This window comes from Callorhinus ursinus, unplaced genomic scaffold (genome assembly GCF_003265705.2).
Source record: "Callorhinus ursinus isolate GAN/ISIS: 27379988/994484 unplaced genomic scaffold, GSC_fseal_2.0 scaffold34, whole genome shotgun sequence".
In the NCBI taxonomy this organism is placed as follows: Eukaryota; Metazoa; Chordata; class Mammalia; order Carnivora; family Otariidae; genus Callorhinus; species Callorhinus ursinus.
The window spans coordinates 6,005,724-6,022,843 of record NW_027397096.1 but is presented as its reverse complement, the minus strand read 5'-3'; the positions used below and the strand labels follow the sequence as shown (position 1 = coordinate 6,022,843).

The window sequence follows — 17,120 nt, the reverse complement described above, 5'->3', positions numbered from 1 at the left end:
ACCCAACCACATGAAACATGAAGAAAACTACACCAACGCACATCAAAGTCACAGTTGCTCACAACTAATGACAAAGAGAAAATTTTAAAAGCAGCAAAGAATAATGAACACAAGGGACTAAACACATATATACACAAATCCATGAGTTCATCATAATACTAAAAAAAAAGTAAACTACCCCAAAACTCATTGGACAACCTCGGAGATTACTAGGGCACCATTACTCTATGAACTGAAAAATAAATAGAAAGAATGAAGCATTTCTCGTGCCTTTCCTGTACAAACTGTATGTCAAAGTATCCAGACACTTGATGAGGAGAACTGCTTGCGAGAATTTTAACTAATAAATTCAGAAAGGCTAAGTGAATTACAAAATCCCCATTTTTTTTAACCCTTAATGAAACAATCTACTAGATAAAGATCATTCATGGCTACAAAATACTGTTAGTTCAAAGAGTGATGGGGGAACTTTATAATGGATGGATCAGCCTGGAAACAACTGAACTCACCAATCCATGTTAATATCATAAACGTATCTTCGGCTCTGACGCCATACAAAGTACACAGCCTTGCCTATGCATGTATGACAGCCCCGAAACAGAACCTGAATCTAACTGCCCGTTTACAAGTAAATAGGGAAGAGGAATATATTAACTGATACCATAAAGATACAATCAGCCAAATCCAAAATGTGAGAAATTTTATGAAAAATGACCCAAACAAATGGGTCAACAAATAAATGATATGAAAAGGATGAGGGAATTATTAGGGAGACTGAAAGAAATTCAAGACATTAATCAAATGTAAGATGTAAACCTTGTTTGGACCCGAATTTGCACAAAGCATTTGAAACAACAGAAAGCCAAAAGAGGAGTATGTATTAGATGAAATTAAGGTTAATTTCATTAGGCATAATTATGATACTGTGGTTATGCTTGTTAAAAAGTCCGATTATCCGGGGTCGCCTGGGTGGCTCAGTCTTGGTTAAGCATCTGCCTTTGGCTCAGGTCATGATCCCAGGGTCCTGGGATCGAGCCCCGCATCGGGGTCCCTGCTCAGTGGGGAGTCTGCTTCTCCCTCTCCCTCTCCTCGTGTGCTCTCTCACTCACTTTCTCTCAAATAAATAAATCTCTTTTTTTTTTTAAGATTTTATTTATTTATTTGACAGAGAGACACAGCGAGAGAGGGAACACAAGCAGGGGGAGTGGGAGAGGGAGAAGCAGGCTTCCCGCTGAGCAGGGAGCCCGATGCGGGGCTTGATCCCAGGACCCTGGGATCATACCTGAGCTGAAGGCAGACGCTTAACGACTGAGCCACCCAGGTGCCCGATAAATAAAATCTTTAAAAAAAACTAAAAAAGTCCTTATCAAGAGTGCCCGGCTAGCTCAGTCAGAGGAGTGTGTGACTTCTGATCATGGGGTTGTGAACTCGAGCCCCATGTTCAGTGTAGCGATTACTTAAAAATAAAATCTTAATAAATACACGAATAAGTAAATAAATAAAGTCCTTATCAGTTAGAGATACCTATGAAGTACATATGGGTAAAATTATATGATGGTCTTGAGATTTGTTTTAAAACTGTACAGGAAAAAATTAAAAAGGCGTGTGTGTGTATAGGAAAAGATAAAAAAATGAATGGCAAAATGCTGATTATTATAATTCTTTTTGTAGATTTTTTTTCAATGATGTTATGACCTAAGGAAAATAATTTACTTACTTGGTGACTTGCCTAGGTTGTAACTATTAAAAAAACAAGGTTTTTGAGAGTTTACACCTTGCTTGTCCACTTGATGGGACTGAGTAGCTTCCTTCAGTTGAGATAGAATTTGTCTACCACTGCGCTGAGAAGACGCATTGACTTCAAATATCTAAAAGAAGAATATATGAAAGCAAGACAGAACAGTTGGTTTTCCTTTAATTCAAGTGTAACTACTACATTAACATTCTCCCACTGTAGCTCTTACTAACCTTGAATCCAAGCTCCTGAGCACAAGCATACACTGCCGCCGTTTTTCCCACTCCTGTTGGCCCTGTTATAAGAACAGTATTGCAAAGGCGAGTCTCTTCTTCATCGTCTGAACTGCCTTTAAAATCTATGCTGTCCGACAGACCTGAAAAATTATTCAAATGCACATTACCATTTGCTAATTGCTCAGGCAGCAATTCTACCTCATGAAACCCAATGATCAAACCTTACAAACCTCTTGCAAGTAAATGCTGGAAATTTAATTTACAGAAACTAGAAAATCAAATATAAAATACCAGTTAAGAAATTTTATATAGGGGCGCCTGGGTGGCTCAGTCGTTAAGCGTCTGCCTTCGGCTCAGGTCATGATTCCAGGGTCCTGGGATCGAGTCCCGCATCAGGCTCCCTGCTCGGCGGGAAGCCTGCTTCTCCCTCTCCCACTCCCCCTGCTTGTGTTCCCTCTCTCACTGTGTCTCTCTCTGTCAAATAAATAAATAAAGTATTTAAAATTAAAAAAAAGAAATTTTATATAACTATTTAGCTAATCTAACTCAAAACGTCCAGTGAAATGGAGAAAATAACTCAAAATACCTTCCTGCTTCTCATCTTTTTTTCCCTTCAAGTTTTGTCTTTCTTCCAATTCAGCTCTCCTCTTCCAGTCTTTCAACCAACTGCCATAAGAAAATGTATGTTAATGAAAATAATTCACAGAATAGAGACATATCACTTTGAATCAACTAAATAGTAAAATATATTTACATGGGCATGAATATTTTTAAGTGAAGTAACTTTTACCAAAACACACAAGAGCAACGTTATTCACTTCAACACTGTTCATATTAGCTTCCAAATGGAAAAACCTAAAAGTACCTCAGTAGGAGAAAAGATACACACAGTACAGTGACCTAAGAAACCAGTACGGAGCAACTACAAAGAACTGAGGAGGGGCGCCTGCGTGGCTCAGTCATTAAGCGACTGCCTTCAGCTCAGGTCATGATCCCAGGGTCCTGGGATCGAGCCCCGCATCGGGCTCCCTGCTCAGCGGGAAGCCTGCTTCTCCCTCTCCCACTCCCCCTGCTTGTGTTCCCTCTCTCGCTGTGTCTCTCTCTCTGTCAATTAAATAAAATCTTAAAAAAAAGAACCAAGGAGACCCCATGATGAAAGATGTCTAATACACAGTGCTAAGTGTAAGTAGAAAGATGAAGTCCTAGTTTGGAGCTAGACTGCCCAAGCTTGAGTTCTAGCTCCCCGGCTTTAGAGCTGTGTGACTCTGGACAAATAATTCAACCTCTGTAGGCCCATTCCTCATCTGTAAGATAAGGACAAGAGTATATTATAGTTTTGAGGATTAAATGAGCGAAGAACAATGCAAATACTTAGAACAGTGCTAGGCTCAAAGTGTTAACTATTATCATGGGTCCCTATTTCTTTGTGAAATCCTTTGGACCAGATGAGTTTAGAATTCAAAAATTTTCAGATATTAGAAAAGTAATTTGGTACATATACCACATATAACACAACACCTCTAATGGGGTCTGTGGCATTACATCCACAATCACTTAATATTTCTATTTTTAAAAAATGTATATACTCCTAAGTGGGACCCATAAATTTGTTATATATAATAAAGTTAATAACTTTTGGTTTTCAGAACTTCTTGGATGTGAGAATCATAGACAAGGGATTATGGACCTGAATTAGTAGTAATATGATCCTATTTGTTAGGCAGAAGGGAGCTAATATATGTTTAAAATTTTTTCTGTAAGGTTTTACAAGAAACCTTTAATAGTTGTTACCTTTGGAAAGTAGAAATGGGAGAAAAGAGGGATATTTACTTTTCACATTTTTCTTTTTTTAAGATTTTACCATGTATTACTTTATAATTTCTAGATTTTTAGTATAAATAAAACAAAGCAGTAAAACTAGATCCATAAACAATTTCTCAACTTTTTTTAAAAGTTTTACCAACCTATGTAACTTTTTTATAGCTAGCTCATTGCCTATGAGTTCACTGGAGTTCTGAGGTTGATACTTTTCTGTCCAAAGCATGTCTTCAGTTCCAGAATCTAAAGCAAAAAATTTATATTAAAACATTTGTCCTTGACATAAGAATATATTCTGAGACATCTATAGTATTGTTCCATGTAAACAATGAGTATTTATACAAGTATTTATATCTACAAAATGCCAAAGGGTCAATTTCAAAACTTTACATTTAAAATTCTTTTTAATTTTTAGTATTTTTAATTGAGAGAGGGAGCCGGGGGAGAGAGAGCATGAGTCGGGGGAGGGGCAGAGGAACAAGCAGACTCCCTGCTGACTGAGGAGCCCAACCCTGGACTTGATCCCAGGACCCTGACTGAGATCATGACCTGAGCTGAAGTCAGACGCTTAACTGCCTGAGCCACCCAGGTGGCCCACATTTAATATTTTTCATATCAAAAACCTTTCCCCTTAAAAGCTAACCACCACTGCAGTGCCTGGGTGACTTAGGTAAGCGTCCAATTCTTGATCTCAGTTCAGGTGTTGATCTCAGGGTTTGAGTTCAAGCCTTGTTGGGCTCCACGCTGGGCATGGAGCCTACTTTAAAAAGAGGGGGAGGGGTGCCTGGGTGGCTCAGTCGTTAAGCGTCTGCCTTCGGCTTGGGTCATGATCTCGGGGCCCTGGGATTGGGCCCCACGTCGGGCTCCCTGCTCTGCAGGAAGCCTGCGTCTGCCTCTCCCATTCCTCCTGCTTGTGTTCCCTCTCTCGCTGTGTCTCTCTCTGTCAAATAAATAAATAAAATCTAAGGGGAAAATAAATTAATTAATTAAAAAAGGGGGGCGCCTGGGTGGCTCAGGTGGTTAAGCAACCAACTCTTGATTTTGGCTCAGGTCATGATATCAGGGTCATGAATTCAGGGTAGCAAGATCAAGCCCCATGTCTGGCTCCACACTTAGGAGTCTGCTCCTCTCCCTCTCCTTCTGTCACCCCCCACCCCCGCACCCTGGCATGCTTTCTCTCTCAAATAAATAAATAAATCTTAAAAAATAAATAAATAAATAAAAGGCTAACCACCATAAAGTCTCATGACAGTAAGGTTTAAAAATACACATTTAGGGACGCCTGGTGGCTCAGTCGGTGTCTCCCTTCGGCTCAGGTAATGATCCCAGGGTCTTGGGATCGAGCCCGGCAGCAGGCTCCCTGCTCAGCGGGGAGCCTGCTTCTCTCTCTGCCTGCTGCTCCCCCTGCTCGTGCTCTCAAGCACACGCACTCTCTCTCTGTGACAAATAAGTAGATAAATAAATAAATATCTTAAAAAAAAAGTACACATTTAGAGGTGCTTGGCTGGCTCAATTGGTACAGCATGCGACTCTTGATCTTGGGGTCGTGAGTTCAAACTCCACACTGGGGTAGAGATTACTTAAAAAAAATTTAAGTATATTAAAAAATAAATAAAAGTACACATTTAAAATTTTAATAATCACTAAAAAAATGAAATATGAAAAATGACTTATACTATAACAAATAATCTAAAGAGCAAAGGCAGCATAATTTTAGTGCAACTTCCTTTGATCCCCTGAAATAAAACATTAAACTGTCCTATTAAGTCAGCCTGGGTAAACGGACATATGCTACACTCCCATTTGAGAAGGCTGAATGTTGTAAAGATGCCAGTTCACTCCAAATTAATCTATACATTAATGCAAAATCAAAACCCCAATGGGATTTGTGGTAGGAGGATCTACAGTTCATTCAGCAGTGTAGCTACATGAACATAGTTTAAAAAAACAATAGAAGACTTGCTGTACAAGTGTCAAAACATACTCTAAAGCTATGAATTAATTAATTCAACAGAATACTTTGAAAAAGCTAGATAACCCAAATAGGAACATGTCAGAGACATGTGAAACAGATATAAAATAAATTGTATAATTCCAGGTTTTTACAAAAGCACACGTATTTACAGAAGCACAGTAAAATCAAAGACCAAACACCAATCTGTTAAATGTGGTATTCTTTAAGGCTGTAATTAGTAAGGCTTCCACTTGTTTTACACACATATATTGCTTGAATGTTGCGATGAGCGATGAACATATATTAAAGAGAAGAGAAAATGAGAGGTTAAATAAACAAGTGTTCTAGGACCAGAAGAAGATCTAATTTACCAGGAAAAGGAGATCTTTCTGAGGGAGACTCTTTGTCATCATCTATTATGAGAACATCAGGATCTTCAACTGCTTCTGTTTCTACTTTACATGTTGTACTCAAGGCAGTTTGTTTCTTCCTGGATGTTTTAGAAAGAAGGCCTTTACAAGAGTCTAGCTTTATCCCAGTGGAGTTGTTTCTTTTGTCAAGCTCTTCTGGTTTCCCATTTATCTTTTTTGGACTTTGTGAATACTCGTTTGGTTTCTTTCTTTTTGACTTAGGAATTTCCGTTTCCACTCGTTTCCTTTTGCTTTCTTTTTGGTTGACACTGGGCTCTCGTTGTGGACTTTCTATTTCAGAAATTACAGGAATGCATGTGCTTACTAATCAACAAAACCCAAATTTTATTATCCAACCATCTTAATGTCACTTCAAAATATCCAATAGTCTTATTACAACAAAATGAAGAAGAATCAAATGTGGCACACTGAAAGCAAGCAGGCTACCTTGTTATTTAGATTGCCTTTTATACAAGCTATGTAAATTCAAATGATCTCATCTAAGGCTTTCCTTAAATGAACTATTAATATTTTAACATAATTAAAGCGGTCTTTGGGCTCGCATCTGTGGAAAACGGCAGGGGCCAACACTGCACTGAACAAGATGCTTTACTTCAGTTGAACAATTTTCCCTGCCAACCATAAGCAATATTCTCTGTGGACTTGCAAGAGTCAATGACCAAGACTTAATGCTTTCAAAAGCAAAATGTTAATGTAAATGATAATACTTATCACTAGCCTTGTTTATGATGACACTCAGAAAGCACCTGGTGCTCACTTCGTTTTTTTAGAAGCAAAGAAAAATATTTCCTCAAAGAAAATTCAGGATTTGACCACCTAATTTCCTCCAGCAAAAGATTTCTTACTTCTTCAGTCAAATCTTTCCTTCTTTCCACAAACTGCAATAAAGAATAAAATGCTCAGTAACAGACATTGTCTATTTTTTTAAAGATTTTTATTTTTTTTAAAGTAATCTCAGGCGCCTGGGTGGCTCAGTCAGTTAAGTGTCTGCCTTTAGCTCAGGTCAAGATCTCAGGGTCCTGGGATCGAGTCCTGCATCGGACTCCCTGCTCAGCGGGAAGCCTGCTTCTCCCTCTCCCACTTCCCCTGCTTCTGTTCCGTCTCTTGTGTCTCTCTGTCAAATAAATAAAATCGTTAAAAAAAAAAAAAAAGATCTCAGGGTCCTGGAATTGAGCCTGGCATCGGGCTCCCTGCTCAGGGGAGGCGTCTGCTTCTCCCTCTGCCCCTCTCCCCACTTGCTCTCTGTCTCTGTCTCAAATAAATAAAATATTAATAAGTAAATAAATAATAATCTCTGCACCCAATATGGGGCTCAAACTCATAACCCTGAGATCAAGAGTCTCTTGCTCCACTGACTGAGCCAGGTAGGTGCCCCCTACACTGTCTATTAATATTAGTTACAACTACTTTCTGACTATAATAAGTCAGTATTAATGCAGGAGAAGCTTTAGTGACTAAATACAACCTTGACAATGAAGCTGCATTTGCATACTTTTGAAGGACTTAGTTCATATTTTTTTTGTTCCATCTTTCAACTTACACATTTATTACATTAGAATGCTAACTTATACAATATCTAAATGTGCTATTAATCTAGTGTTCTTTTGAAATTGGCTACCATTAATTTTTGGGGGGCCTACCATTAATTCTTTTTTTTTTTTTTTAAAGATTTTATTTATTTATTTGAGAGAGAGGGAATGAGAGACAGAGAGCATGAGAGGGAAGACGGTCAGAGGGAGAAGCAGACTCCCCGCTGAGCAGGGAGCCCGATGCGGGACTCGATCCCGGGACTCCAGGATCATGACCTGAGCCGAAGGCAGTCGCTTAACCAACTGAGCCACCCAGGCGCCCGCCTACCATTAATTCTTAAAGCGTTTCTAAAGCTCTAGGAATATTTAAGAGATGTCTACCCCAATTGGGATTTATTTTTTAAAACTGGATTCTAGGGAAAAAAATGAACTTCAGACCACAATAGATTTCCATATTTTTTCCCTTTTGAAAGAGGTGAAGGAAACACCCTGCAATGGATGAGCTCTACAGTACTTACCCCAACAGCAGACTTAGTACTTTTAGAATTTGAATTCAATGTTGAAAATTCACCAAGAGCAAGAACACATTTTGAGAGATCTAGTACTTTAGTATTCAGTTCTTTAAGTTTGGTTAAGAGAGAGCAAGTAGGTGGTTTCAAATGCCACAAATGGGATCCTAAAGAAAAATAGAAAACAAGTATCTTAATTACTTGCGTTCACATACATCAAATGCCAAATATGCAAACATGAAAAGACTTGACAACTACATAAACACAAAGATTCCAGAACTCAGTGAGCGCACAGCAAACCCATTCTTCTTGCAAACAAATACAATAAAAATCACTGAGCCTTCTGTTCCAACTGTTTAAAATAACCAAGCAACAGCAAACTTTCTTTTCTTTTTCTTTCTTTCTTTTTTAAAAGATTCTATTTATTTATTTGACAGAAAGAGAGCACAAGCAGGGGGAGCAGCAGACTCCCCGCTAAGCAGGGAGCCTGACATGGGGCTCAATCCCAGGACCCTGAGATCACGACCTTGAGCCGAAGGCAGACGCTTAACTGACTGAGCCACCCAGGTGCCCTCTTTTCTTCTTAAATCAACCTTGCTACTCAGGGTAAAAATTTCAGGGGCAGTTGGCATCCTGCTTTAAAATTTAAACTTTGAAGTCAGACCTGGGTTCAAATCCAGACTGTGCCACTTGCTAGCTAGGTGAGCATGGGCAAGGTCCTAAACCTTAGTTTCTTCTTCTCTACAATGGGGGTGGCAATAGTCAACATCCTAGAGTTGTTATGGAGATTAAATTAGTCACGTATACAGTGCTCAGCAGAATGCCAGATACTAGTAAACCAATGTGCAGTAACTCTTTTAAGGTTCTAAAAGAGATTCTCTCTGTGCTTGCCTCATCTCCTCATCTACAAATACATATGCTAAGTTTTACAGTAGCACTCTGGTGAAAAAGTGTTTATTAATATCAGGGAAGAAAAACAGAACTAATTTCTATAGTTGAATATACTATTAAAAAATGCTGTAGGGGCGCCTGGGTGGCTCAGTCGTTGAGCGTCTGCCTTTGGCTCACGTCATGATCCCAGAGTCCTGGGATTGAGCCCTGCATCGGGTTCCCTGCTCTGTGGGAGGCCTGCTTCTCCCTCTCCCACTCCCCCTGCTTGTGTTCCCTCTCTCGCTGTGTCTCTGTCAAATAAATAAATAAAAATCTTTAAAAAAAGATGCTGTATAAAACTAAACTGGTGAAAATAACAAGAAAGATTTCATCAACTGACTGGCCAATGGCTGAGTTAGGGAAAAAAGGGAAAGTAAAATATCATTAGAAAGACTGGCTAGGAATTTGCCTGTATAAATGGGAGTATGAGAGGCATCTGGGTGGCTCAGTCGGTTGAGCATCTGATTTCAGCTCAGGTCATGATCTCGGGATCGAGCCCTGTGTCGGGCCCCCCCATTCAGCAGGGAGTCTACTTGTCCCTCTTCCCCTGCTCATGCTCTTTCTTTCTCTCTCATAAATAAATAAATAAATAAACAAACAAACAAACAAACCTAAATGGGAGGCTGAAGAAAACTCAAAAACTACCAAGGTCAGGGGCACCTGGGTGATTTCAGTTGTTAAGCGTTAAGCGTCTGCCTTCGGCTCGGGTCATGGTCCCAGGATCCTGGGATTAAGCCCTGCAACGGGCTCCCTGGTTGGTGGGGGGCCTGCTTCTCCCTCTCCCACTCCCCCTGCTTGTGTTCCCTCTCTCCTGTGTCTCTGTCAAATAAATAAATAAAATCTTCAAAAACAACAAACAAAAAACTACCAAGGTCAGAAACACAAAATGAAAAGAGAACACAGAATATATTTTGTGAGTAGAGGGAGTGCATTAAACCAAACCACAACGCCAGCTAAGAAGAATACAAGGGCTTTTGTGCTGGCCAAAAAAACAAAACAAAACAAAACCAAAAACAGACACCTCTAGGCAGGGACAATGATGAGAAAGATATAAAGCTTTATACACTTTTGGTAATTAAAAACTAGATAAGTAAAATAAGATTGTGGTTGCTACAGCATTTGAATCCAAATAGAAGCATATTCTGATCAAGCTAAGACCACTGTGCAAGCAGCTCACCCTTGTGCCTGGTGCATGTGAGGAAAGGGTGAAGTGGAGCGTGCAGCACTGCGACTTGTTACCTATTCCAGCAGATATTTATACGGTTTGAAAGAGGAAAAGCTGTTCTGGAAAGGAGGCAAACAGATTGCTCTTGAACATTCAACAGCCCATTGGAAAGAACAGAGCTGGAGCTCCTCTGAGAAAGTCTTAGCAATGATCTGTTCACACACAGGCTACGTGTGTGAAGAGCACTGCCTTCCATTTAGAACACAGTGCCTCTCTGGAGAACAACATCCACTGGGGTCCCCCCCACGTGCCTGTTCTCCACCAGCACAAGGGGTGCACAGCAGCTGAGGGCGGAGGATGCTGCTGGCTCTCTTGCCCCGACCCCCCCATTCGGGAAAGTGGGTCCAAGAATGAAACACATCCTTCGAATTCCCACTTAAATCCCCTTAAGAATTATCTTTAAACCTTAGCCTCATTTTAAGTCAACTTACGGTTTCACGTTACTTCCAACATTTAAAAATATTTCATTATGACAAACGCACCATCATCTTTTTGTCGTACGTGGACGACTCTCTGGAAACCAGCACTCACTGCACTGTACGCATCTAACGCAGCAGCTTTCTTTGCAATCTGTCGTTTCAGCAAATCCGGCAACCCACTCATTAGAAAGTCACGCTTTGCTTTAAACTGCACATCATAATCCTGAGACTTTTCGGATGTATCTTGACTTTCAAGAAAATGATGTTGAAAGAAGAAAGCTAAGGTTATACACACTTAAAAAAAATAAACTATAAAACACTTCTAATTGAATTTGAAAAAATCAGCTACCTGAGATGTTAGCTGGTCAAATTCATTTTTTGCTTATCATAAAAACAAGTCTATCAGTTGTAAGAAATTAAGTAAAAATAAGTATATATAGAAAAATCATTTGAAGGACGTCCACCAAAGTGTTAACAGAGACTATCTTTGAGTGGTGAGTTTTTGCCCTTATGCCTTTTGTCTTCTTTAAGAAACAAGCATTTATATTATAATCAGAAAACAAAGTAAGTGTTGTATTTCAAAAAGTTAATGCAAGAATTTCTAATGTGATACTGTTTCCCAAATAATAGCAAGAACATTAGGGCCCTTACTACTGATGCCTCAGTTTTACCTGGCTTATCTTCATATTGCTAATCATAAGAGTCTTGACTTCAGTGGGAGGGAGGTGAGGGGGTAGGGGAGGATGGGATGCTGGAGTAGTGGAGGGGGGAAGAGTGTGCTCTCACAGCTTATTTGCCCTTCCTAGCCTGTCATATACAGAGTGAGGATTGTCATATTCTCTACAAACAGAAATTTGGGTTGGTAATTAAAAAGAGGCTACAAAAACTTCCATTTCTTGTTTCCTTTTCTATTTGAGAGAAATGAGGGAAAGATGAGATCTAAAGCCCGAGTGAAGGAATTAATCTTAGAAAAGAGGTGGTGTACCTTTTTTACTGTTAATTGGAAGGAAGGAGGAAAAGATGGGTGAAGCTGTAGCTAAACGAGTATGTGCCTGGGGTGCCCGGCTGGCTCAGCTGGTAGAGCATGTAACTCTTGATCTTGGGGTTGTAAGTTTGAGCCCCATGTTGGCTGTAGAGATTACTTAAAAATAAAATCTTAGAAAAAAAACAGTATGTGCCTATAGCAGAAGGTAAACTTTAGGGTAGTAATGTAAAATATATACATATTATATATATGTTATACAATATATGTTATATACAATTATAAATAGTTTGGGAGCATGTGTGTGCGCGTGTGTGTGTATGTGTGTATTTCCTAGCTTTATCCGCTAAGAAGGTCTAGAAGCATTGATACCTCAGGAGCAATGAGTAAAATAAGCACCTAGATCTTGTTTTCTAAATACCATCCTCCACTAAAAGGAACCAGGGCTCTGTGGAGAAAAGGCTATTTTACAAAGCTGGGACAGGGCAAATCAAAGATGAACCTGGAACATCTTCCTGTTTCAGAAAGTAAGGAATGCTGAATAAATGACGGGGATGTGTCAAAGGGGCACAGAAACCAAGCTTTTTAGCCAGAAAGCCTCCCACTGGCTAAATGAGAAACAATCTGAGTATCAAAATAAAAATTAATGGATTAAAATTCCATAAAAAATAGGAAATAATGAATAAATAAGTAAATGAGATATGTAAAAGCACTTTCTCATAGCAGCCAACAAATAGAAAAAGAACAGATAATCAGCAACAGCTAATCACCATTTGACAATGATCATAGTGTGGTTAATCCAGGTGTAAGCCATCAATGTTAATGCTAATAACTGGAAGTCTGCTGAAGAACAAGATATTGGCATTATCTTAGAATGCCTTCCCCCAAATATGAATCAGTTTCAAAGATAAAGGGTGAATCTAAGGTGGAGAAATACAGCAGATGTCAACAGTCCAGCTGCTCAAGGTCAGCATCACTAGTGATGAGAGGGGTTAAGGTCACATACGCCACTTTATGTGATGTACTGAGAAGAGCAGAGCACCGTTTCTGTGGTAATCCTGACAAGAATGTAGAACCATAGTCTCATAATGAGGAAACATCAGACAGACCCAGGTTGAGAGTCATCCTACAACACACACAGTCTGCGCACATCAATAAAAATGGTCAAGGAAATGGGAAATCTTGGTGAAGGGGATACGGAGTTCTTTGTAGTATTCTGGCAACTTTTCTTAAAGTTATTTCAACATAAATTATTTTTTAAATTCTTTCATTGCACACCAATTTAGGAACATAAGAATAATTCTAAGAAACTTAAGTAGTCCAAAACCAGCAAATTTCTTCCTTCAAACAATTCTATTGGCTAAAGCAAATGCATATAAGATGAAATGCTAGACTGTGGGATCTATAGGTTAAAAAAAAAATCAATTGTATTTCTATATACTAGAAATCAACAATTAGAAAATAATACCATTTACAATAATATTAAATACATGAAATACTTAGACATAAATTTAACACAACACGTATAAAACCTCTACATTGAGAACCACAGAAATTAAAAACTCAAATAGAAATATATACCATGTTCTTGGATCAGAAGACTTAATATTATTAAGATATCAATTCTCTCACAATTTAATACAATCATTAGCAAAATCCCAGCAGAATTCTACATGAAGTTCCTAACATCTTTATTCACAATAGCTTAAAACTGGAAACAACCCAAATGTCCACCAACAGGAGAAGAGACGGACAAAGGTGGTGTATCCATACAGTGGAATACTACTCAGCAAAAATATAACAATGAACTACCGATATATAGTTGACCCTTGAACGTGGGAGTTATGGGTGCCGACCCCCTGTGCAGTCAAAGATGCATGTATAATGTTTGACTCCCCCAAAATTTACCTACTAATAATAGCTTACGGTGGACCAGAAGCCTTCCTAACTCACATTAACCACTGATTAACACATAGTCTATGTTGTGTGTATTATATGCTATATTCTTTACAATAAAGTAAGCTAGTGACAAAAATAGTAAAAAAGTCCTAAGGAAAATATATTTTTACAGCACCATAATGTAAAACATACATGTAAGGGGGCCTGCGCCATTCAAGCCATGTGGTTCGTTCAAGAGTCGACTGTATTTGAGGATGAATAAATCTCAAAATCAGCACGCTGAATGAAAGAGGCCAGGTTAAAAAAAAGGGTACATATGATTTCACTAATAAAGAATTCTAGAAAATGCAAAATAACATAAAGAAAAAGAGATTGGCACTTGTCTGGGCCGGGACTAGGAGGAGGACTGCTGGAGGGCATGAGGAGTCTTTCGGAGGGCAAAGGAAATAAATCCGTATCTGTATGGCGGGGTGGTGCGTTCACTACATATCCAACTGACAAAGCTCATCAAGCTACGTGCTTTCAATGAAGGTGACTATATGTAAATTATACCTCAATGAGGTTTAAAAATTTAACTAATCAATTAAAAATAATAATAAAAGGTAAGGGCGCCTGGGTGGCTCAGTCGTTAAGTGTCTGCCTTCGGCTCAAGTCATGATCCCAGGGTCCTGGGATCGAGCCCCACATCGGGGTCCCTCCTCGGCGGGAGCCTGCTTCTCCCTCTCCCACTCCCCCTGCTTGTGTTCCTGCTCTCGCTATCTCTCTCTGTCAAATAAATAAATAAAATCTTTAAAAATAATAATAAAGGGGGCGCCTGGGTGGCTCAGTCGTTAAGTGTCTGCCTTCAGCTCAGGTCATGATCCCAGGGTCCTGGGATCGAGCCCCGCATCGGGCTCCCTGCTCTGCGGGAGGTCTGCTTCTCCCTCTCCCACTCCCCCTGCTTGTGTTCCCTCTCTCGCTGTGTCTCTCTCTCTGTCAAATAAATAAATAAAATCTTTAAAAAAAAATAAATAAAAATAAAAATAATAGTAAGGTAAAAGAATAAAAAATATACCACTGTAAACCTATACAGAATGGCTAAAATTAAAAAGTCTGATAATGCCAAATGTTAGAGACTGGAACTCTCATACACTGCCCGTGGGAATGTAAAATGGAACACCACTTGGGAAAACAGCTCGGCAGATTCTTATGATGTTAAACATACACCCACCCAGTGACAGAGCAATTCCATTTCTAGGTATTTACTCAAGAGAAATGAGAACACTGTTTACACACGTGTATGCAATGTTCACAGCAGCCTAATTAATAATAGCCGAATACTGGAAACAACCCAAATGACCATCAATAAAAGAATGGATAAACGAACTGTGGTATATTCATATAAGGAATACTATTCAGCAATAAAAAAGAACAGACTACTGATACATTACCCTGACTGAAAGAAGCCAGAGACAAAAGTGTATCTCCTGTATGATTTCATTTCTATGAAATTCTAGGAAAGGCAAACCAATCTGTATCAACAGAAAACAGATCAGAAATTGCATGGGAGTTGGAGGCAGGGATTAACTGCAAAGAGGCACAAAGGAACTTTTTTGAGTGTGATGAAAATGCTTTCTCTTTATTGTTGTGGAGATTACACAGATGTGTGCATTTGTTAAACCTCAAACTGTTTACTTGACATTGTATGAATATGATTGTATGTACATTAACCTGAATAAAGGTGATTTTTAAAAAAAGTGTGTGTACTGAACAAAAGCAATTAGATATAAAAGAATACATATATAAAGTTTACACGAAGTTCTGAAACAGACAAAACTAATCCACGGTGACAGAAATCAAACTAATCAATGACGATGAAATCAGGATAGTGGTAACCTTTTGTTGTGGTAGGATGGGAATAACAGAAAAAGAGTAACCTTTCAGGAGTAAAATAAATAGGTTAAATCTTGATTTGATGTACTTTTGAAAACCGTTATGCTGAAGAATGATGCATTTAACAAAGCCAATGAACAAACAAAACAGAAACGGACTGATGACACAGGAAACAAAGTGTTGGCTACCAGAGTGGGGAAGGGGAGGGGGCAGACAAAATAGGGGAAGGGGATTAACAGGTACAAACTTTGAGTCATAAACCAGTTAAGTCACGGGGATGAAATGTACAGCACAGGAAGTACAGTCATCGACTGCAGCAACTTTCTGTACAGTGACAGATGGTAACTTATCATGGGGATCTTTTTGTAACATATAAAAGTATTGAATCACTATTACGTATGTCTCAAACTAACAGGATATTGTATGTCAATTATACTTCAATACAAAAAAGATTTGTGCATTTAACAGTATGTAATTATACCTCAATAAAAGTGGAAGAGGAAAAAATAACCTGAACCATGATGTCCCTAAACCTGGTCTTCTGCCATCATGCCATCCACTTGCACAGGGATACCAGGACTTGAGTGTCATCCTCACACCTTCCTCTCTCCTACCCCCAGCCCCCAGATCTAATTAATCATTATGGATTTTGATCTAGCAAACTGATCCAGCAGTCAGAATAAACTTTCCAAAATTCCAAATGTTTATGTCCATACCTGTGTTTAAAACCCTCTGACTGCTTCTTATTGCCCTTAGCATAATGACAAAATTCTTGCACATGGTCCAAAGGTGCTACGTGGGCTGGCATCCACCTCTCCAGCTTAATCCTACATTTCTCTCGCCTCTGCTCTCTGTGCTCAAGTCACACTGGCATTCTTTCAACCTTCTCTATTTGCCATGCTCCTTCCAGCTACAGGGACAATGCAGACTGTTCCCTCTGGTTAGAACACTGTTCCACCCCAATGAACTCCTGCTCATCCTTCAGTTCAGGTGACATTTCCTCAGCAAAGCCTTGTTTGACCAGACCAAATCCACTTAATATAAACTTTAGTAGAACTTGGTACCTCTCCTTAATACAACTGCAATTTTTCATTTGTTGGCCCAATTAATGTTTAATCATAGATTATCTTTCCTCTAGAGTATAAGCCTCATGAGGACAGGGAACGTGTCTTGTTTTGTTCCCATAATATTCCCAGTGCCAAATACATTGCCTGGTACATAGTAGGTATTTAAAGATTTTATTTTATTCATTTTTTTTAATGTAATCTCCACCCCCAGTGTGGGGCTCAAACTCATGACCTCGAGATCAAGAGTTGCACGCTCCTCCAACTGAGCCAGCCAGGCGCTCCATAGCAAGTATTTAAATATTTACTGAATAAGTTCATAATCAGTTCTTTGGTGATTTTGGTTTATTTCTCCACGGTTTCATCTAGAGATGGGCCACAAAGTGTCTGATCTTCAAATTGCAGTTGTAGCACTGTCAATATTGTCATCTTTAAAAGTGCATTTATTAAAGCCTCAAATGATAACGTACATGCTTTCTCATCAAAGTAAAGGAAAAAATACAAAAAACATTCTGTA

The 17,120-nt window shown here is 39.1% G+C and overlaps 1 protein-coding gene across 3 annotated transcripts in view; it reads right to left on the bottom strand.

The window, feature by feature from the left end:
• Positions 1 to 17,120, bottom strand: part of ATAD5 (ATPase family AAA domain containing 5) — a 49,487-nt gene that overhangs the window by 18,991 nt on the left and 13,376 nt on the right. For all 3 annotated transcript variants that reach the window (XM_025851040.2, XM_025851041.2, XM_073879408.1), the window contains exons 7-14: positions 10,850 to 11,034; positions 8,222 to 8,379; positions 6,893 to 7,052; positions 6,115 to 6,444; positions 3,936 to 4,032; positions 2,558 to 2,637; positions 1,969 to 2,111; positions 1,718 to 1,868 (exon numbers count right to left, since the gene is read on the bottom strand). In XM_025851040.2, coding sequence (XP_025706825.1) covers positions 1,718 to 1,868; positions 1,969 to 2,111; positions 2,558 to 2,637; positions 3,936 to 4,032; positions 6,115 to 6,444; positions 6,893 to 7,052; positions 8,222 to 8,379; positions 10,850 to 11,034 — 1,304 coding nt within the window. The remainder of the gene's footprint in view (positions 1 to 1,717; positions 1,869 to 1,968; positions 2,112 to 2,557; positions 2,638 to 3,935; positions 4,033 to 6,114; positions 6,445 to 6,892; positions 7,053 to 8,221; positions 8,380 to 10,849; positions 11,035 to 17,120) is intronic.